The sequence below is a fragment of the Siphateles boraxobius genome, unplaced genomic scaffold (assembly GCF_051911475.1).
Source record: "Siphateles boraxobius isolate OS27281-9 unplaced genomic scaffold, OSU_SipBor_1 24, whole genome shotgun sequence".
Taxonomy (NCBI): Eukaryota; Metazoa; Chordata; class Actinopteri; order Cypriniformes; family Leuciscidae; genus Siphateles; species Siphateles boraxobius.
In genome coordinates, this window is record NW_027508855.1 from 8,883,593 (window position 1) to 8,906,883 (window position 23,291).

Below are 23,291 nucleotides of genomic sequence, written 5' to 3' on the forward strand. Positions count from 1 at the left end.
TATTTTCTGAATATATTATCATTGTTTAATAGAGATATTCCTCTCGGTCTATAATAATGTGTGCAGGCCATCACAAAACAGGTATCCCAAATGAGGCAGAAGAATGCTGCAAGAACAAAACTAGCCAGTGCATTGGTGACGTTTTTAATATTTTATTGACAGTTGCAATGGAAACATTTTAAGCAGCAATCTTTTCTGTGATTGGTTGCCAAAAAAACCTAAGGGTGAGAAATCACCTAGGTAACAAGAGAGTTGTAGAATTAAGAACAAACTTCATATTTATCACGAGATCCATTTTATTATATATCAAAACAATTTAGATTATCTAAGTGTAAGATCAGAATGAAGAATTCTTCCAAAGCAGCTGGGGACATGTCATATTGCTTCAGTGCAGCATATTGCCACATGAATAAAAATAATATAGACCTCAAAAACAACTAAGGCACTGCCTACAAGTGCAGGGCTACTTAAAATGGTGTACACTCTGGGTAAATACTGTTCAGGAATAAAGGGGGAAAAAATTATCCCAGAAGATGCTTTTTAAGTGTCATTTAAGGATCCTTCAAAATAATACTGCGAAAAAGTTCAAATGCCTCAAAAACAAAGGTCTCTTTTATTAAAAAAAAAAGAGAAAAAAAGCTTAAAATAAGAATGGGATTAAAATCCTAAACTAGAAATACAGTTTGATATTTTCTCTTTCTTTTCTCTTCAGTAAAAAGGCACAAACAGGGAGGGGCCACAAACCTGCAGCAGTGAGAAACTAAAACTAAAGGAATTATCAACAGGGATCTCACTCTCTCACACACACCACACACACACACACACACAAACACTTTTTGCTCTTGTGGGCTGCCGGTGTTGGCAGAGTGGTTGATGGGGAGCAGGTAGCCATGATCTTAGGCATGCATTTTAATCTATACTGTAGTTGTTTTATTAGAAAGGCACATAAATACAATGTTATAGCAATAGCTGGGCTATTGCACCATCACAATGGCACTGTGCAGTTTGATATCAACTCTACTGATCTGAATTACAGTCTTGGCACACTGACATGTCTCTCTGGAGTGCTTTCGGAGTTTATCATAACACTAGAAAAAAACAATTCCTACTGAAATCCTGGTTTTACAGAATAAAAACCCTTTAGTTCAGTTATTCAGCAAACTGTTACCGTTTTCCAATATAAAAAAAGCTACATCTAGGTCAAAACACAAACCAAAAAAATAAATCTCCCTTATCATAATGCAGTAACCCAAACAACACTCCTGAATTAAAGGGATTTTTGAATTGTGCATCATTATTCTATATTTGGCATTATTTTGTCTTGGAGTGGTGAATTGTTGGTACTGTAGTTCCTCTGCAGGCATGATGCAAAAGGCAGGCTGTAGCTCCCCCTGTTGGCTGACTGGTACATTTACATGCACTCGAACTCGTCGATTCGCTGTTTGGTGTTTCCAGAGCGGATCTGACGAAGCGTTTTGTATTTGTCGCGTCCTGCTCGTACGTTCTCTGCGTGGATCATGTCGTTCTGGGTCTTCTTGGTGTCATCACGAGCGTTAGCAAGCTCAGAAGTAAGAGCCTGTGGAAAAAAGGAGACTTTTGAAAAAATGTTTTCGCTTGAAAGTAAATTTACTCTGCTAAAGCCTTTATTGTATGCAGTCCACTTTTTACTGTAGTGAAAAAGTGCCGTTTGGACATTTTGCAAGATAACTCCTTTTGCACTCCTTGCAAACACAAACGTCAAACCAGTTTGGAATGACATGACGGTGAGTAAATGATAAAAGTAAAAAAATAAATAAAAAAAACTATCCATTTAAATAGTGTTAGTGAATTAGTTCTCTCACCAGCAGATGTTTCTGCACTCGTTCGTTTTTATCAGCCTCCGTCATGCGCTCCTCCTCACTCCTGTCTTTATAAGCTGCTGCGGAGGTGAGTTCGGCGGAGGCCTCTGCACTGCTGTCATCCTCATCGTTGTCATTTTCGCTGTGCACTGGCTCTTGGACATGGGTTGATATTACTTTGTTCTTCAGCTCCTCTTTAGTCTTTTCCAGGTCCTCCTGCACCTGAGTGGCCTGGATAAGACAGCACTACATTAACTCACAAAATTCAAGCCATGATGTTATTTTGGAAATGATCAATTAATTATCAATTATATACAGCGCGAGTTTATCTGGACACTTGCCAAAACTCCCATTATGTAATCAATTATGCTGTTTCACTGCACTACCAAGCTCCTACTGTTTTTACATCATGTTTGCATTATTTATGGTGAAAGCATTCGTGAGAGTGCAGAAATCCCATTGCAATGATGGTATCACTGCATTCATCATTCGATCAATCATCTGGCCCAATGCTCATCGATGCAACCTTTCATGTGATGGGAATAGATCTAAATATATCGCTATAATCAACACTTTTCCCGATTTGGTAATCACGACAGTTGTAATTGTAAAACGCATAGTAAAAGAATTCGAGAGGGTTCCACATGTAATACTTATTTCATAAGCAAAAATGTCAGCCAATCACAGCAGTGGGCGTTTACACTGAAGTCTCACAGCAGACACACCCCTTCAAACAGAGCGTTTTAAAACAGAGGGCTAATCATGACCCCTTTCATTTTTGTCCTAACATCAATGACTGTTAATAATTTTTCTGGATGGATGGACAGTAAGCAATTTATCATGTTTACCTTCATTTGCCACTCTGATGCTTCTTCCTCTTTCTTCTTTTTGGCATCTTCAAGCAAGGAGATCTTAGAGGTCAACTCTGCCAGTTCAGTGGCCTGTACACACACACACACACACACACACATATATATCAACAGGCCAGTTTACCTGTTTGAAAACTCCAGAGCAGTGTGTACGCCAGGCGTAACCGTAGCAAATGTTATGCGTTTTAAAACAAAAAAGCACTAGTGTAAACAGGTCCTCAGAGTTGCATGGGAACAGATTTAACTGTGGGTTTCCTGCACTCTGTGGTTGGATGAAGTTTAGTTCTCATGGAAACTTCAGAATTGTAGTTTGGTTACCGTGGTTACAACTGTAACAGACTGCATGGGTTGTGTAGGTGATATTGTGAGGTTGTCATAGTGACTAGAATTGTGCTGCCACGGTGGCTGGCAGTGTGTAGCTTGGTTGACACAGTAACTGACCAGATGCTCCTGGTTCTTCATCTGACTCTCAGATTGCTGCAGCAGAGTGGTTTTGGCCTCCTCTGCCAGACGGCGCTCTCGTTCCAGGCGCTCGGCCTCCTCCTGAGCGCGTTTACGCTCCTGATCCAACTCCAGCGCCCTGCGGGTCTGCTCCTCCAGCTCTGCACACACACAATAATGAAGGAATGTTGATCATCAATGAATAAATGAAAGATTAGAAATAGCAAATTTCACCCCATCTCACCAAGCTGAGCTTTTTTCGTCTGTTCCTCTATCACTTTGAGTCTCTCCATCAGCTCTTCTTTTTCTTTTTCAATCTTTTCTTTTTCCTTTTCAGCCTGCTCTCTCTTCTTACGTTCATCTTCCAACAAGGCCCTGCAACATTAGTGTGTGATTGAGTGTGTGTGTGTGTGTGTGTGTGTGTGTGTGTGTGTGTGTGTGTGTGTGTGTGTGTGTGTGTGTGTGTGTGTGTGTAACACACAAACAGACAGATGCATTAGAAGCATCTGAACAATTAGAAGTCATTGTGAACAATTAACTAAAATAAACATACAACCATCAATTTATCAAATGAACACACAAAATACTATGGAAGTCAGTGGCTACCGTCAACTGTCTGGCTACCAACATTCATCTAAATATCTTCTTTTTCAGTTCAGCAGAGGAAAGAAACTCATACAGGTTTGGAACAACATGACATTTAAATTTTTCTTCATGATTATTTTTAATTCATTCTTATTTATGTTTACTTACTTATTCATTAATTAATTTACTTTTTATTATTACTATTCTAAACAGATGTTATGTAACACCCTTTCATTTATAACAAAAAGTTCCATAAAAACAGTAAGAAACTAAAATAGTTTGTGAACAAGGAATTTGTGTTAATTTAGTAAATCAAGTCAATATTATTCAACAAGAAAAGAAATTTATACATGTGTAAAAATTTTAATAAAAACAATGACTTAATTCAGTCTAGAATGACAGAGTTTGTGAATCAATCAGTTGAATCAATGATCCAGTTAATTATAATAGGAAAAAACACATTAACTGGTTGCCACCTATTGGTGTAAAATTGTAACATACAGTGAATGAATCAGTGGACACATCTGAAATTCTTTCGTTGAGCAGAACCAAAATATTTGAGTCACTGGAAAGAATCCAAATCACCACTGAAATGATCACAATCCAGATTGAAATCAGAGCCTCTGTGTGGTGTTACTCTGTCTATCCTGTTTCCTCTCACCTTTCCATCTTCTTGTGGTTTTTCTCCTCCTTGGCCTGTGCCTTCATCTGCTGGACCTCGATGGTGTCAGGTTTACGACGTCTCATATAAAGCTCATGGTTCCCCATGCACAGAGCCAGAATCCTCTTATTAATGCGTAAACGCTGGGCATAGAACACAAAGTCCTGTGGGGAAAAAGAGAAAACATTATATGCCTATGTCTTAAAATGCTGCATACATAAAAAGCTCCCCAAGTTTAGGAACAGAGCCAAAGAAAGCTAGGGGCATCAGGAGCTACAGGAAATACTGAAGAATGAAATAAAAAGGAGACATGTCCACATCTAATCTCTTATTCGCATCCGTGATTGTGTAACAGAGAAACGTGCAGCTTCAATGGAAAGTCTTTGGTGTATACTGTGATTTCACAATCCTCAAATCTCTCATGAAACATTACAACACTTCACTGCTTTGCAGCAACAGCGTTGCTATTGTCTAAACCCTGTTTGCAGAAAATTTGGACAGAAACTGTGATAAATCGGACAGCAGCAAAATCATGTTTGACATACCGGAGCTTTTTTATCAATGGGTTTGATGACAAATTTCTTATCGTTAAAAGAAATGTTCCTGATCTCACTCCAGGGGAAACCAATTTTAGGTGTCATCCTGAAAAGAGAGAAGATGGGAGTCAGTTTTTTGGCACAGTAATAAATATAATTTTCTATAAATAGGGTACAAGATGCCAGAAACCTTTTTTTTTTTTATGGTCAGTGAAAGCAAGCGCTAAACTAAAACAATGGATGTCAAGCTCGTGAGGACAAAGTAAACATTATGCGGCTCGTTTTATTTGTTATTGATTGTACTTTTTGCTGAAGTAAAAGCTCATGTTAATAACATTTAGAAAATATCTAATACAATACAGTTTAAGACTGTAACTTGTGTGATTTTGTAATAAGCATTCAAATTAAATATAATAATATATTTTTTAAATTATTGGTGGTGGTTTAGGAAATTCCCCCCTATATGTAAAGCGCTTTGAGTACCCAGAAAAGCGCTATATAAAATGTAACAATTATTAATTATTTATTAAATTATATGTTTACAATTAAATCACTGACACTACTGTTCAAAGTTTTGGGGTCTGTTAGATTTGTTGGTAACTTTACAGTAAGGTCTCATTTGTTAAAATTAGTTAATGTATTAATACTAACATGAACTAGCAATGAGCAATACATTTATTACAGTATTTATTCATATTTGTTAATGTTAGTTAAGAAAAATGAAGCCGTTCATTGTTTGTTTATGTTAGTTCATAGCGCATTCATGTGGAATACAACTTTTTCTTTTAATAATGTATTAATAAATGTAAAAATGAACAGTAACTAAGATTAATAAATGCTGTGGAGATAGTTCATTCTTAGTTCATGTTAGCTAAAGTAGTTAACTAATGCTAACTAATGAAACCTTATTGTAAAGTGTTAACGATTTTTGAAAGTCTACATGATTAAAAATATAATATTTTGAAATATTATTACAATTTAAAATAACGGTTTAAAAATATATATTTGAATATATTTTAAAACGTAACTTATTCCTGTGATCAAAGCTGAATTTTCAGCATCATTTCTTCATCTTCAGTATCACATTATCCTTCAGAAATCATTATAAGCTGATTTGATGCTCAAGAAACATTTATTATTATCTATGTATAAAATGGTTGTTCTGCTTAAAATAGATTAAAATAATTCTTACTTTTGATCAATTTAATGCATTCTCTTCTAAATAAAAGTATTAATTTCTTTAGAAAAACTACCCCAAACTTTTACATGCACATTTTCTGCAGCATTTATTTTAATATAATATGTCTTTACTGTCCCTTTTGTTCAAATCAAATGCACCTTTGCTGAATAAAAGTATTAATTTCTTTAAAAAAAACTTTTATTTTTACTTTTATTTTTTTACCACATATATATGACACGTTTCAAAGCCATTCATTAGTTTATGATTATTAAATGTATCAGTACTTGTCAGTCTGCTCGTAGATGTTGAGTCCCAGGGCGTCCACACCCAGCCACAGCTCTGATCCTTTCTTATTCTTAATACTGAAGTAATTCACACCGTACATCTCCAGATCCTGAGCTATCTTCAGATACTCCATCATCGAGTCCTCTCTGAAACACACACACACAGATACACATTATCACTCTGTCTGGTGTGTGTGATTGACAGGGTCACTGCAGTCAGCGATAAAACAGAAGAAAAAAAAGCAAGAGCGGATTCCATTGGCTGTACCTCAACATGCCCTTGTGCTCCTCATGCCAGACCTGAATTCTTTCCTCCCATTGCTCCTTATTCAGCTTGTGCTGTTCCAGAACTCTGTAGAGAAAAGATTACACACGCTCACATTTAGAATCTCAAACGTGTTCTTAACATGTTCTTTGGCTGATACTTTCTAAACAAAACATTAAGTACTGAGTGATATACCTTATCAGGTTATACGCCATATTGAATTTAACACAGATGAAAACAAAGCTGTGAGGGATAGACGTACAGTCTTTACAATGGCACACACTGTATAAATCTCCTTGATTTTCACAACTCACAACTTTTAAAACTGTTTTACAGAGTTTTTGTCAGCTGAAATTATTTTTTGCAACAGCTGAACAGTCGGATTGTTGTTAAACAACAGTACAATACATCGAACGAACAGCACTCTATCCTTCACAAAATTGTTTTCATTCCTGTCAAATTAAATATGCCACTACTCTGAATATGTCTATTGCTTTAAGGCTACACAAGACTATGGTCATTTTTTTAAAATACATTTTCTCACAGAAAAACTTTTATCACTGTAAAAGTTACAAAAAATTAATTGTCAGCTATCTTCATTACAGATTTTAGTTATTGCAGCCCTAGTACAAATAAGTTATTATACATCACTCTTAGTGCATTTCAATATATTGGTGAATTATAGTCTTTAATTTTAATATTCTTGACATTTTAGTTTCACTTTACTGCACTGACACTGTTGATTGAGAACTGAACTGAGCTGGACGAAGACATCACTGTTTTCTCCAGAGCAATTACCAATTTCATAATTGATGAACAGTTATTAAACAATGATGTCTATTGCCATTTGTAAATATTGTACAGTTCACCATACTGTCAATATAATACATTTCAAAACTTTACTGATTCCTTTTATTAAATCATTTCAGGCTAAGTGATGCTTTGGAGAAACACTCATACACCTAATAAGAAAACAGATCAGAATACGCCTCCTGTCAATCATCTGTGCTTCAAGCACCAGTCGCCACTGGTACTAAAATATCTTGGTATACACACCTCTGTGGGAGCAGTTTCTCACTGGACAGGTATCCAGGAGTGTGAAGATCTTTGTTGTAGTCAGCGTATTTGGCCTGCACTGCATAAGACGCCAGCAACACTGCAGTCTCCGGGGGGCAGTAGATATCATCGTTCAGGATCCCCTCTTTCACCTTAAACAAACCAACAACGGGAATGAATGCTTTAATGTTGGCCGATACTGTAAGTAGATCTGCCGGTACAATTTCTTCACTGACCACCAGATTGAGCAATATCACTTTACAAGACCCAGCATTCATTTCCATCCACTCTAATTGACATGCATTCTGTGTCATATGTTTAACCTTCCCAACACAGTACAGACATGTATAGAGAGACACACACACACACACACACCTGAAGGAAGAAGAGTCTTTGAGTCGCCTCTTGAATCAGCTCCTCAGAAACGTCTTCAGGGTAAAACTTTCCTCTGAATTTAAACAGCAAAGGACTCTCCTTGCGGACGTCTTGAGCTGTGACCTAGACAACAAGGAATAAACAAGAATCACTTTTGGTTTTCAGTAATTTATTCCACCTGCCTGTTCCATGTCATTATTTATTGATGACACTTTCTTTGAAACACACAGGGTAAAATGATTGAGATATGCAGCATTACTAAGAAATTTGGAATTCTGAAAAGCTGCAACTTTTTTTGTCAACGATAATGATGAGAATGAAACTTTTTTTTAAATTAAAATGTAATTAGAGCATGCATTTTTGAATAACAATGGTCTACACGTAAGCAGTCTCTAAAACACTGTTGTGAAGTATTCATCCTTTGGAAATCTTCAAACTAACATTCTTCAGTAAGCCTATTATATACTGCATTTTATGAGCTAATGTAAACAGCAAGGGCAGATGTTGTAATTTTTTAATGTTGATAAATGTTGAAGATGGTTAAACATTTTTTTTTTTTACATTCATTTTTTTGGAAAGTTTGGCCTGTTACACTGACACATTTTCAAAATGCATGCACATTAGGATCAACCTAAATGTTATTTTTGTAGACTAAACTTATAATCAAATCAGAGTAAAATTAACAAATGAAAATGACAATGAAATCCTGACATTTTCGTAAGAAAAAAAAAACATGACAAAAAATATATAGATGCATAAAATGAACCCCGGTGCTAATGGGACACTAAAAAGCAGCTATATGCATAAACACATACCTTCTTGTTGAGTTTAAGCCAGGTGGAAAAGCCTTTGGTGTCCTGGTATTGCAGTCCAAAAAACCACACCTCCCTTAATCCGATAGTTTTCACAACCTACAAAACAGACATATTAAATAAAATAGCATTTTTGCACACCCATAGTACTGTATGTGCATCCACTCAAAGATTTTATAAGTTCATAGGATGTGGAAAAGAGAAGACAGGTATATCTAGCTTACTGTAATAGAGAGACCTGAAAAAGGCTACATTCAGTTTTTGGGATTGACAACCGCATTTACTTACAGGTGTGAGTCTCAAAATGTCCCATTCAAATAGCAACTTGCGGTAGCGTCTCGATTCTCTTGCCATTAACCATAGCGCCAATGAATCAAGTAATAACATAGATAGTGACATCCTTAACCTGAAAAGTCTTATCACTTTTGCAATTTCATATGTCAAATCTTCATTGCCCGAAAGAAGCTTTTATGTCTGGCTAGAGAGTGGAGCATTTGAGTCGCCCATAACAAAACTGGCAGGAGCAGAACAGTGACTGGATCTAAAACTTTCAGATGACACACAGCTCATTTCTCCATCTCTGCAAATTACCAAAAGCAAAACCAGCAACACACAGTAGACACATGTCTGTGCAGCGCAAAGTGGCTCTCTTGCACTGTTCACACGGCGCAGGCTTTACGAGAATGTGGTTTTGAGTACTGAAAACTTATGGGTGCGTGTTCAATTATAAAATGCAGTTGTCACGTAAAAAAACTGAACTGTGTGAGAACACACCCATACTCAGGACTCAAATACAGGACTGTCAACTGTATTCTGCTGATAAGTGAATGTGTGTGGTGTGTGTGGGGATCACAAGAATTGTAATGCACTTTTAATTAGTTAAGTTTTATAAAATAAAAAAACTAAATAAAAAAAAAATCAGTGTACTAGTTTTACAATCCTTAAAGTAGTCATGAAATACTTTATTAGCGCACATTACTAGTCTTGTGGTAAACTATCTGCTTCCGCTGAGAGATACAATAAAACCCTGCCATCTCTTCAATATTCCGTTACCCTTGTAAAGTAAAGTTGGTTGCAACTTCCAGTTCACATGGAGTTAAACTTTAATAACGTATCAGATTTAACCTTCAGTAAAAACCACCAGTACCTCCAGGAGGCAAAATGTTCAGGAGGCCAAATAATCACTGCCATGTGTATTAAGCTTTAAAGCAGGAGTTAGATGCTCAAGAGATGCTATGAATGTGATGACATATGCAGAGAAGCCACGGTTATTTCCGGTCAAGAGGGTGTGTGAGACCGAGAGCAATGGAAAATGTGAGGTGCTGGCTCACTACTGGACCGATCAAACTGTATTGTGTCTGAAAATGATGCAAGTTAAACAGAGACAGAGAAAGAAAGAGAATGAGAGATGAGAGTGACGAGTAAATGTGGAGAAAGAGAAAATAATGGAGGAGGCAGCTGTGTTTATATATGATTTGTAAACAAAATGACGCTTCTTTCTCTCTCTTTTGAATATAACGTCATGCTGTCTGCACTGCTGGATGGTTAGTAGCAGAAAGTTGGATACACATTCACTTATATTAAAAACAACCACACACTAAAGCACCACAGACTAGGGATTTTCAAAAAAAATACCAGACCAGTAATTTAGCAAGTATTCTGCAAAGTAGAAGTAATTCTGCAGTAAAAGTCTAATCTCAATTTCTTATCAGTGTTCTGACTGACCGATAGGCTGTTGCTTTCAACACTCATTCACTTTTTGGATGAAATGGGTATTTTGGCGACATAATAATGTAAATACACACAACAAAAGTATTAATTCCTTTAAATGAAAAACCTTACTGACCCCAAACTTTTGAATGGCAGCATACAGTCAGCCTTAAGAGAATGTAAACAGATGGGACAAATTATTAGATGTATGTAAAAATATTGAATTTGTGCACTAGGCAATGTACATGCAGCCTAATAGACCTTTATTGCTGACTGTTAATTTGTCTTGATTAAATACTTGGCCGACCACTAAAATGTAATAATTGAGAAACTAAAAAAATAATTGAAATACACTTGAAGGCCATTGGTGTAATTTTTATTTATCTGTTTTAATTTACATTTAATTAAATGTAAAATATATTTATTTTTTTGTGCTGTCGCATGATAGATGATTTTCAGTGGTACTGGTATTGACTTCTAAAGATCTGTTATCATGTCAACCTGAATCCTTCTAATCCCAAACCCTCCGCTCGAACTGAAGACTAAATCCTGCTAAAAAATAATAATAATAGGACTCAACAACCAACACAACTGCCTCAAGAATGAATGCTCTCTCTCTGTGTGTGTGTGTGTGTGTGTGTGTGTGTGTGTGTGTGTGTGTGTGTGTGTGTGTGTGTGTGTGTGTGTGTGTGTGTGTGTGTGTGTGTGTGTGTGTGTGTGAGAGAGAGAGTGTGAGTGTGAGAGAGAGAGAGAAATGAAAGGTTGCTCAGGAACAAAGCAGCCCATTATCAAGTTTAAGAAAGAGTGACTTCATGGATGTGATGGACAGAGTGACTAAGAGTGAGGAAGAAGGGATTGTACAGAATTGCAGCCTGAGGAAGAAGCAGAGTCAGAAAGAGGAAGGGTGGATGAAGGAAGAATTCCCTCACGAGACGGATTTTTATTCCTTAAACTAAACACACAGCTTATCTGACGCTGTCTTAACCTAGTTTCCACTGCCAGTAGATTTGTCTGTTCAGAACTGAAAGTGAAATATTCACAGACATTTAATGTACAATTATAATGAGCAGGATTTTGAAACCAATGAGATCTCAATGTGGACAGGGCTACCAAGAAGAAAGAAATTCTAAAAAGAAAAAGTACCAAGAAGTTTACACACACACAGACACACCTGGTCAAATAACTGTTTCCCTGTAGTGCTGGGTTGGATGGCAAACTCCAGCTCGGCATCCATCGTAGTCACACGAACACTGATCTGAAAAAAATATATACGCATTAATGAATGCAGACAGAAAGACAGCTTTAAATGTCAACAGAGAGGCAGTAAATTGAGCATACCACCACATACACTCCTCTTTAAATGTTTGGGGATTATACTTTTAAATTTAGCAAGGATGCATTACATTGATCAAAAGACATTTATGATGTTACAACAGATTTGTGTTTCAAATAAATCCTGTTCTTTTGAACTTTCTATTCATCAAAGAATCCTGAAAAGATATTAAACGGCACTTCATTTTTCAACTGTAATTGAGAAATGTTACTTGATCCCCAAATCAACATATTAGAATGATTTGTGAAGGATCACGTGACACGACTGGAGTAATGGCTATGTGCCATCACAGGAAGAAACTATATTTTAAAACATTAAAATAGAAAACAGAACAGTACATTAATTCACAATATTAATGTTTGCACTGTATGTTTGGTCAAGTAAATGCAGCATTTATTGTGTATAAGAGAAGAGACTTTTTATCTAAAAAACTAATTTAACAGTAGTGTATAATACAATAAAAAAACATTCAATATGTTCAAACAAAAATACAAGTTTATTCACCACAAAATGACAATAGTTTAATTGATTCCTATTTAATGTGAAAGCATGAGCAATACAAATAATCACATCCCTCTTTTAGATAGACAGCTTAAACATCTTTAATAACTAGAAAAAGCTTGAATGCTTATCACAGAGTACTCTAAAAGAGGCATTATGTGCCTGTGTGTCCTTAGATGTATGTGAGCATGCATGTTTGTGTGTATAATGAGATGACTCGAAAGGACTCCAACTCCTGCGAGGACTTCAGATTACAAACTCTGAAACATGCACCATTCGAAATGTTTCTATATATCCTAATCATTTCTTAACAACATGTATTCTTTACTTCAATGAGCTCATTGATTTTGCATTGAATACATTGTTTAAATGAATACATTGTTAGCTAACTGCGTGATTTGTATATGTACATTTCTGAAATAAATAACTTGGTCATAGTCACCTCTGATAGCAGATCACTCTAAATTGTAATGTACACATCTACTTTTGCAAAGCTTTACTTCTGTAAAGCTGCTTTGAAACTATATGTATTGTGAAAAGAGCTTTACAAATAAATGTGAATTGAATATAGTGTGTGTGTGTGTGTGTGTGTGTGTGTGTGTGTGTGTGTGTGTGTGTGTGTGTGTGTGTGTGTGTGTGTGTGTGTGTGTGTGTGTGTGTGTGTGTGTGTGTGTGTGTGTGTGTGTCTTGCTATTTTAAAATGATTGATTGAGCTCTGGAAGTCTGGATAAGATAAAAACAATAGAAGGAAACCGCAAGAGGGACCAATGGAAAAAGATATCCCTCCCTTTCTTCTCTCTCTCCCTTTCTTCGTCTCTCTCACCCCATCTCCACCTCCACCCCACAGGATGCAGATGACCACACCTCCAGTAACCATGGGCACGCACCAAGCAATGCCCTCACTTCTCACTAAGCAATACCCTCACTTCTTCTCACTATACAATAACAACCAATCAGAGCACCCCCTCCGGTTAATAACATCTGTCAGAGGAATCATTCTCAGTACAATGCAGCTTTTAATTCACAATTATCCTAATAAAGTCAGCCAATTGTTTTTATTTTTATTTCACTCTTAACTACTTTTCTGTGAAAATGTCTATGAAATATTGGAGAAAAAAAACAATAATAGAACAAATAGGTCAATATACCTATGTATATTTCAGTCTGATTGATGCGGTTCACATAAAGCTGTTCTACTGGACTAAAGACTTTTAACCGGCTTTGACTGTGTGTGCAAGGGATAAATAGCTTAATTTAGGCACAGCTCAGCCGTACTATCCTGCTTTATCTAGCAGCTGTCTGTGAGCCAGACCTCTGTTCATGTGCTGAGACTCTTTAAGCACAACATACATTTGCACATCAATGAAGCCAAACGGCATTGATTCTTGTGCGTCCTGTATTCGATCGTGACAAAGAAAAGCTCAAATGAGACTTGATAGCTATGGCAGAGACCAGTATTTTCAGTGAAAAGTGGCAAAAATTAGTCTGTTCTATATGACATCAAAAAGAATATAGCAGCGCATGAGTCTTACCTCACAATCTTTCACAGATAAAACTGAAGCATCACGCCAAATTCAATTTTGGCCTCTGCAAATTATAAAGCCTGTTTGTATTTATTCACAAAACTAATCATTTTGACATTCTCAAATCACCGCTGAGGCAGACCAACCAAAATGTTACGTTTTCTAACTTTTTGTCATCCTAACAACAAAGCAGAGCAGCAATTTGGCCATATCTATAATTATGGTCAATATCAATGGTGTTTATGGCCTGCTTTACAACAACATATTACTTTACTAACTTCCCAAATATCCAGAAAGTTCCTAATTCCTTCATATCCACGCCATTCCTCATATCTACATACTTAACTATCACACTAATCTTTGAAGCTGTATTTCTACACAAGACTTTATATTCACATTTCCTTATCTTGTCATATCCACACACTAAGCTGTTATCGTTATTAAATGTCAGATGTTTTGGTGCTTCAGAATATTATAACTGGCCATTAGGCATTCAGAAAAGAATTGTGAATCAAGAGAAAGTTGTGAAACCCAGGTGTGCTAAGTGTGTCTAGTCCGAGTTTGCATAATCAGAATGGTAACTATCAAGCACTCTAGGAATGACTTTAGTATGAGGCGATTCATGTGATTTTCACATTTGTGTGTGAGAATCCTAGTTCTGCTGTTTCACAGGCTTACATCAGCATGTTGGAACAAAAAGAGAACAAGCAGAGCTTTCCCAACGACTGTATGACTCTTCTGCTCTTTCCTCTTCCACTCCTCTCTGGGTCTGAGAGAGAGTTCATTTCATAAACACAAGCCTCTCCACATAACGCATATCTTTCTCTTTCTATGTCTCTATCTCACTCTTGCTCTCTGTCATTAATGGTGTGTGTGTGTGTGTGTGTGTGTGTGTAACGGAATATTGGTCAGTTAATGGACTCTCTTAATCATGAGGTGGATTCACAGGATAAAAATAGTTCATGGCTTCATGAAACGGGAACTAAAATACGTAGTTCTGCCTTGTCAGGGAGTGTGTGTGTGATGGGTGTGGTCTTCACAGTGGACCCGCCAGGGGTTCTATTCTTATCACCCTGCCTTTACTCAGACGCCCTCATATACACAGAACAATAATACTCACACTTACACAAAGAACCAATAAAGAATAGGCTAAATATAGTATTTGCATTTGTAAAATAAAGTAAACATAGCCCTGTTCCAAAAAAATAATCCAAGGTGATTAGCGATATGATAGAAATGTAGATAATGAATTACATTTTTTTTTATTACATTCATTGCTGAAAAATATAGAAGACATTGATAGAATTAGTAGAATTATTTTACCCAATATTTGCGTGCTGCTATGCATAGTATGTATGCTTATTACAGTATGCTCTAATAAATTAGAGAAGATTTAACAACCTACTAACTTCAAACAGTATAGAGTGCAACGCAACAGTTAGGTTCCAAAAATAAAAATCCCATTTATTTTCTCCAAAGGGGACTTGATTTTGAACGATAGCGTGTAGGCTAAATATTTTAAATCAGATAGTTTATGCTTTAGTTAAAGCCATCAGCCTACATTATTGCAAGTTATTTTTCAAATATTGTGTTTAACAGCGGAATTCCTACTAAAAACTACATTACCCATGATTCTGTGAAAAATGCTCTGCAATGACGGTTCACTCCCATGAAGCAAACTGAATGCAGACAGTTAGGTTCTGATATTCTCCTTAACTACTTTGATATTTGTATGCATACTATGCACATTTTGCAATGAACAGTCAAAATCTTAAATCAATAGTTTTATATTTATCCATCTTTTTATCTCGATTATGTCAGTTCCAGTGTTTCTCAGGATTGTTGTTTTCTCTCTCATTGACAGCCTGACTTACATGTCTGATTTAAAAAAAAATGTTTTGCTTTAAATCAAAGTTTGTAATGCTTATAATTGGTTAGTTCAGTTAATGGCTTATAGCTTTTTGCTGAAGACTTTTTGAAAAATAAAATGGGCAAAATAATTCCAGAACCAAGACTGCTGAAAACGTAGCCAGGCACCGTTGCATTCTTTTGAGCAGTGCATTTTCTGTGACATGCGGAGTTATAACAAACTAATTAGAGTGTTTCAAAATGTGAGGATTCCACTCCGTTAGGATGCTGCTGTTTTAAGGTAGCAGCCTATGCAGTAGATAGCAAGGCTACTCACTATGGGGTTGCGATCAGTTAATGTGCATGTTACAAAAATGCTAATCGTGAGCTATGACAGAGCCAAACATTGGCAAACAATGACTCGTATTTCTCAAACAAACACCAATATCAATTAGCAAGCCCACACACTGAATGAATCCTACAAAAACACTTGAAATCAGAACAGGAAAACAGCCAGGAAATCTAATTACTAAAGACTATTAGAGCAAATATTTGAACTAACTGGCACAAGTTCATTGACAAATCCAATATAGAACAATCGGCACAAGTTTCATAGTGTTTTTATCCCATGTACACACACAGTCCGTAGGCCTGAATATGCACTCAAACAGGGACAAAATGGCTGCTGTTTCTATCAGGCAGATGAGGGGAGATAAAAAGCTAATAGACTGTATATTTGTGGGTTTATTCTACCGTTACCCCCAGTTAACTGACACCACTAACTTACTTGGTGGTGAAATTCAAACTCTGTTTCTCTCCCTCCTTTGATTATGCAATTTAAGATAACAACTCTACAATACTTCCCCCTCAAAAAAACAGAGAACGCAGAATCTGAGTGCATCTTTGGTTAATCCTCATCTGACCTTGTATATGTAATGCACATCTGCCCACACATTTGTCCATGGTTAAAACGGAAAAGTGATCAATGAAGACATCAATAACAGGCTGTCGATAATTAGCTTAATTGTCTTGTGTTTTCCCCCCCATTGTAGCATGCAACAGAAGAAAACAAGCAAGAACATATATAGCTTCACTGCACTTGCACTATTGCACCATCAGAGTTAGATTATCATCATTTATTTCTCCCCCAAATGGTTGAAAAATAAACAAAATGTGCTAATTAAAATTTTTTTTATTAAATCTATGAAAACGGCATACGTTTATCTCAAGACCTTTTTTGCTACAGTCAGCATAAGCAACATTTATGCAAATAGTAGAAATTAAAGAACAATCGTTAAAAAGGAACTATTCAGAACTTCCATATTGCAGAGAACAGAAATATTTACATGAACTACCAGCATCTTGTTACTGCAGTGCAGGGTCAAATCTCCCTCTTGAAATCCGATTTACAGACACACTGCTATGCATTTACACAAACATATCATCAGGAACTTCCAATGCAGAATGCAGATGTTCCAATGCTGAAATAAAATAGAAACACACACAGCCTTAGGTGCACTATAAAAGATGCTGAGTTGTTTCATCCCACGTTTTGGTCACAAATGGGCAAACCCAACCATTTAGATTTTTTAATTCCGAATTGATTCATATTTTACTCAAACATGGGTTGAATGTGGATCTGAATTTGAAATCAAAATGAGTCTTCATTTTAACAATGGGCTATCTAACAAACACACATTTAAATAGAAGACACTCCAGCTGATTAAATAATCAAGGTCCTTAACTCTACACCAAAGGCTTCTGTTGGTAAATGAATACAGCTCATTTACTCTAAAGTGGAAGTTCTTCAAAAATAAAATGCAGAGAAAAACTGACACCAGTATTTTGCATTTACATAATAGTCCTATACAAAACATCTTGCTCAAAGCTTTTCATGTGACAGTTCAACACCACTTGCAAATTAACTTAACTATTAATTCAACAAATTATTTGTATTGCTTTACTTTAAACACAAAGTTCGACTCACATTAGGTTTGAAGTGAGATGTCGTTCAATGCTGCAGTTTTCCTTCATCGAGATGTTAACTGTTCAACAAATTCTAGAACTTTCCCTTCAAACCCCCCTGGAGCTTTACCTTATTAAAGATCATTAATCTGAGAGAGAGTGTGTGTGTGTGTGTGTGTGTGTGTGTGTGTGTGTGTGTGTGTGTGTGTGTGTGTGTGTGTGTGTGTGTGTGTGTGTGTGTGTTTAATCCATCCACTTTGCACATACCAGAGACCTCCAACCACCTTCTGAATTCATGATTTGGTCATTTAGAACAAGGTCAAGAATAATTTAAGCAGTTACATTAAAAAATAGGTCAATAGGTTACAATTTATACGTTATTGACTGTAATACTAATCTCAGAAGGGTCTGGATCATCTCTATGGTTCTAAATCAGATAGAGGACTTATGTTCTGGACATTAGATTCCTTTTTGGTACATTGCATACCAAAACATATTTGTGTACTTTTGTCAATAGAATTAAACCTAAACTTCAATAGGATGGCAAAGAGAATATGAACAAGTACGATCCAGAAAATATGCACTAAAAAGATGCAGATTGCAACAACACCACCGTTCAGATGTTTGAGGTCACTAAGAGTTTTGTAAAGTAACTAGGCCACTTTTATTCAGCAAGGATGCTTTTTATTTTTCATAAGTGACGATAAAGACATTTAAAATGTTAGAAAATATTTCTTTTTCAAATAAATGCTGTTCTTTTGAACATTTTATCCATCAAAGAATACTTTAAAAAAAAATCTAACAGTTTTCAAAACGTTATGTTTCTTAAGCACCAAAACGCATATAAGGATTTCACGTGACACTAAAGACTGGCCGTTGAAAATTTAGCTATGTCATCAAAGGAATATATTACCATAGAAAACAGTTATTTTAAATGTAACAACATTTCACATTATTACTGTTTTACTGCATTTTTGATCAAATAAATGTAGCCTTGATGAACAAGACTTTTTTTTTTTATCATACCAACACCAACTTTTTAAAATGGTAATGTAAACGTCTGATTCAAATAACAGATCTGGCTATGCATTTACACAAAACTGTTTAAAAAAAATAATTGCACATGGATTAGCCTAGTGGTAAGTTGACCTTTACAAGTCCCTCACTTCTCACCTGCACACCCCTTGTGACCTGAACCTACAGAGGTCACAAAACTCCCACTCATTACACTGAGAGGAACTGATGACTGGAGATAAATGCATATGTGTGACAGTGAATGCATGTGAGTGAAGGGAAAGGGAGAGCGAGGAGAGTGTTGATTCAAAAAGAGGCCATTTTAGTATATTAGCTGTGATACACAGCTGCATTCTGGGCAGCAGAAATCTGTAGCGGAAAAGGGGCCCATGCTCACTACACAAAGCTGTGTGTGTGAGGGTGTATGTGCACGCACGCCGTAGTTCTGTGAAACTCCAAATAAGGTACTGTGCGGCAGCGTCAAGCCTAGCTGGCCCCGAACAGGAAACGTTCCGACAGGAAGTGATGTAAGCACAGTCTAAGCACAGAAACCTTGAGTCATTATCGGAAAGAGACACTTGGACTTGGCAGGAGTCTAAAACAACGATCAAAAAAAGTTTCTGACTCATTTTGCAGTCCAATATGATTCTATATGCAGATCCAAAAACCTCTAAAAATGTATCCGATGTCCCCAATGACAAAAGAAACACATTTACCTAGACTAGACTGACTTCCGCTCTCATAAAAATCCATCTATTCCAGAAAATAGTATTTAGTACAACTACACCGACACTCTTCATTATAGAGTCATGTCCCTAATCTGTTCTTTCAGCCTGAACCCCTCTGATATTACATCCGGTTACCGTCTATATTCACACCCAACGGAGTTTCCCTTCACTCCGAACATGACAGATAAAAAAGGAAACTGACTATAAGCTACAGACTACATGTAAGCTATTTGTGTAAGGATATGATTGAGCTATTTTGAGAAAATCTTTGAAATTAAATTGAGCTTAACCACAATGTCAGCACTCAAATGACTAATAACTTGCATTACATTAACAAAAATTATTAGTAGGCCTATATAATATACAATGCTTCATACGCATTAACGTCTCATGAATCTTTAATTCATACATTCTCATGTATAAACTACTAATCTGTTGAGCAATGTATAGCCCCAGTTTCACAGACAAGGCTTAGGCCTAGTCCAGACTAAAATGCATGTTTGAGCAGTTTTAATCGAAAGCAACTTGCACTGAAATATCTTAAAATATATCAGTGCCATTGTAATGTCTCAAGATGCACACCAGTAATGTCTTTTTTTTCTAAGGAACATTTATAAAAGCTACTTAAATGTCCTAATTGAACTAAGGCTAATCCTGGCTTAATCTAAGCCCTGTCTGTGAAAACAGGTCATAACAATATATAATAACCTTCATCAATTATATAATGTTTTAATTATTGAAACACTCAGATTTCTGTGTGGACGGACAAAAAGGGCCAAGAATCAGATTTTGTTTCAATTCATTAGCCTGATTAAAAAATATTATTGTTGCCATTTGGGCATGTATGTGGTACTTTTCAAAGAATAGTATGGTGCAAGCCCAAGACCATAGCACATGTCCATGGTACTTTTTTGACAGAGGTTATTTTGAATATTTGTAATATATGATTCATGCAATACTAGTCTAACTAACTACTGACACTAAAACACTGAAATATATTTCACGGAGGGGAAAAATTCTAAATGCTCAAAACTTAGGCTACTTAAAGATGTGTTTCTATCCTACTGTTGGTCTGTGGTCTTAAATAAAATCTTTACCTAAACAATGATTCATTAATTGTGAGGTGTAACCTCTAGCCAAAAAAGGCAGTTTTCTTCTCTATTTGAGTGAGCACCACGCCTTGGCTTGGAAAATTGTTAAGATCGCGCCATGAGCTCGTGTGGTCCTCCCTAGTGACAGACGAGCTCCAAAAATGCCAGACCAGCCGCTTCTGACATGCCTCATATTTCTAGTCCCAAATCACTTATAAAGCAAGTACCAAATCACTTATAAAGCAGATCCCAAACGTGCCCTTACATGGCAGGACCGAGGCTTTAATATCACCATGAACTGATTTTCTGAATTCACCATTGAATTATGATTTTTTTATGGAATATTTCAGTATTTATTATAAATGTTTTATCCATGCACATAATTTTTTTAATTCATGCGCCCTCAAATTCTTTAATCAAAATAATGTGCCCTCTCTCATGCAGCACATCTCTTCTCTTCTTTGATGACATGTTTATTGGTGCGAGGCAACTTGTCAATCACATGAGATTGCTTCAATATCAAACTACAACTTCTTAACGATCCAGTCAACAATATTTTTTTAAAACGACCGTTTCATGTTGACTTTAAAATGACATCCTGTCCTGGTCTTGTGCCGGTAAACACGTCATCAGAGAAGAGAAGTTGCAAGAGGAAGGGTAAATTATTCACATTAAATATAACGAGGGCAAATTAATCAAAAAATATATATATTTTTTTATAATTATAGCACGGATAAATCGTGTATTCATAATAAATACTGCAAATTGTCCATTTTGATTTCATGATTTAATTTCAAATGAAGTGAACATATGAATCGGTTAAAGGAATCTTTTAAGTGAACTAACTGTTCTCATTCACTCCGGTTTTCTTTCATGCTTGACTGGTTCTAGAAAACAGAACAATATAGGCCAACAAATACTTGGTTTAACCACGTGGTTACGGTTAAAGAAGGCTGACCACAATTCATAAATGACCACAGAAGTTAAACATTTTTTTGATAATTTAAGCCTGCCCCTTCGTTGGACTGAACCTTCCCTGAACGAGTCGTTGTTTCCGGTTTTAAGTATATCTGTTTTGTTATCATTTGTTGATTAAATACTTACTGGATCTTTAATCTCTTTGCTGAATCTCTTATTAGATGTGGAGAGACTCAAACTTTAATAAACGACTTTGAGGAATCGGTTAAAATTTGTAACACTCGCAACACAAAAGACGTTCTTGTTGCCACCTACTGGCGTAATGATGCATCTTAAATAATCAGTGAACGAATCTGAACAATCTTTCTGCCAGTGAATCCATTCAAAAGATTCGATTGACTGGGAAGAATCAAAATCCTCATCACCGATGGACGCGGTCTATTCAAAGCAACTTTGATGGAAAGCCAATCGGATTTGGGGAGAGAGAAGGGAGGGAGAGAGGGGGTTACAGGTTGTCACCGAGTAACGGTTCAGCCCCTATACAACACAAAACGCCACTGCTAGAGATAAGTCCGTTAGAATTAAATGGTTTAGAAAAAAACATGCTGATTTCACCGGTTTTGACGATTTCTTATCAAATGCAACGTACAGCGAAAGTATTAGAGAGACCGCCTTTTTAATTTGCAACACAGCAATTTATTCTTTAGTGCGCTCGGATCGGATGAACGACCATCATTGTCCAAATAATAAATCCTTGCCATAAATAGTGCACTGCGTATGGCCTACTCTTCAGCCGCGGGAACCGGCTGACAATAAAGCCAGCAAGAGAAAGACCATCCTCGCCCCTTTCGAGCGCCTACGCGTCGCTACTGTCTCCTGTTTCACCGAAAATGCGCAGCTTTTAAAAAACACTGATATCTCTTCTTAGTTTTGTTTGCTACAGTACGAACTCAAAACAATGGCTTCCATTTCTCATGAGTACTCACCGTTTTCGGCATTTTGTCTGTTTTTTTTTTTTGTTTGTCTCTTCTCTCGCGGATGTGTCACAAACTGAACTGATAAAATGAAGTCAGCAAAAAGCCAAACTTTTTCCCATCGGCTGATGTCCACGCGCAAGAGTGAACAACCGTCACCGCCCGTGTGGAAAAGCTTCTCTTGAAATCCGTTCCAGATCCCGAAGACAAAGTTACACTTTTCACTGCGTCTTTGTCGCTCAGAGAAGTACTGTGGTGGTGGTCCTAGAGTCGATTTCCTGCTAACGGAACTGAGTTTTGAAAACCACACCCAGCCCAGCCACTGAAGGCATAGCAAAGCGCGTTTGACTAAACTCCGCCCGGATTCGCACAGGCCCCGTTATACGAGATGCACGCTCACGCTGCTGCCTTTTGTGTGTGTGTGTGTGAGAGAGAGAGAGGCCAGGACTCGAACGCGCGCGCTCTGGGAATGCGTGGTGGGGGTATCCCACACAATTCCAACAGTGACGTTATTTTCCCCAGAAATTCCAACCTCGTCTTGGCTTCCTCTGGTTGAGTGGCAGAGTTTAGTACGGGAAATGCGTTTCACTTGAGGAACAGCTAGACTTTATATGGAGAAAGGACTTCATCGTGCTAACTGGTCTCAAAGCTGGAAAAAAATACATTTTAGAGAAATCTTTTCACACTAAAGAAGTGAGACTCTTCGTGAACAACAGTCACTTTCTTATACAGTATATTGTTCTGGGGAAAAAAAGTTAAGCAGGCGTGAACTTTAGAATGAGTA

General features: G+C 36.7%; 2 protein-coding genes across 2 annotated transcripts in view; one reads left to right on the top strand and one right to left on the bottom strand.

Annotated features, from left to right (window-relative positions):
- amer1 (APC membrane recruitment protein 1) overlaps positions 1-23,291 on the top strand; it is a 150,732-nt gene that overhangs the window by 36,047 nt on the left and 91,394 nt on the right. The window lies entirely within an intron of this gene.
- On the bottom strand, positions 137-22,935 carry msna (moesin a). The gene is made up of 14 exons (XM_077241246.1): positions 22,520-22,935; positions 11,784-11,867; positions 8,906-9,001; positions 8,091-8,213; positions 7,716-7,867; positions 6,663-6,746; positions 6,395-6,541; positions 4,940-5,036; positions 4,395-4,558; positions 3,393-3,523; positions 3,149-3,309; positions 2,687-2,779; positions 1,842-2,069; positions 137-1,576 (listed from the first exon to the last, which is right to left on the bottom strand). The coding sequence occupies exons 1-14, from the start codon at positions 22,529-22,531 to the stop codon at positions 1,412-1,414; spliced, it is 1,737 nt and encodes a 578-aa protein (XP_077097361.1). The 5' UTR covers positions 22,532-22,935; the 3' UTR covers positions 137-1,411.

Bases quoted from the DNA above. Each gene is read 5' to 3' on its own strand.
- msna (XM_077241246.1), bottom strand. The intron at 4,559-4,939 runs GTATGTCAAACA...TTTTCCCCACAG, and splicing joins CCATTGATAAAAAAGCTCCG to GACTTTGTGTTCTATGCCCA. The intron at 1,577-1,841 runs GTGAGAGAACTA...TTTTTTCCACAG, and splicing joins GAGTGCAGAAACATCTGCTG to GCTCTTACTTCTGAGCTTGC.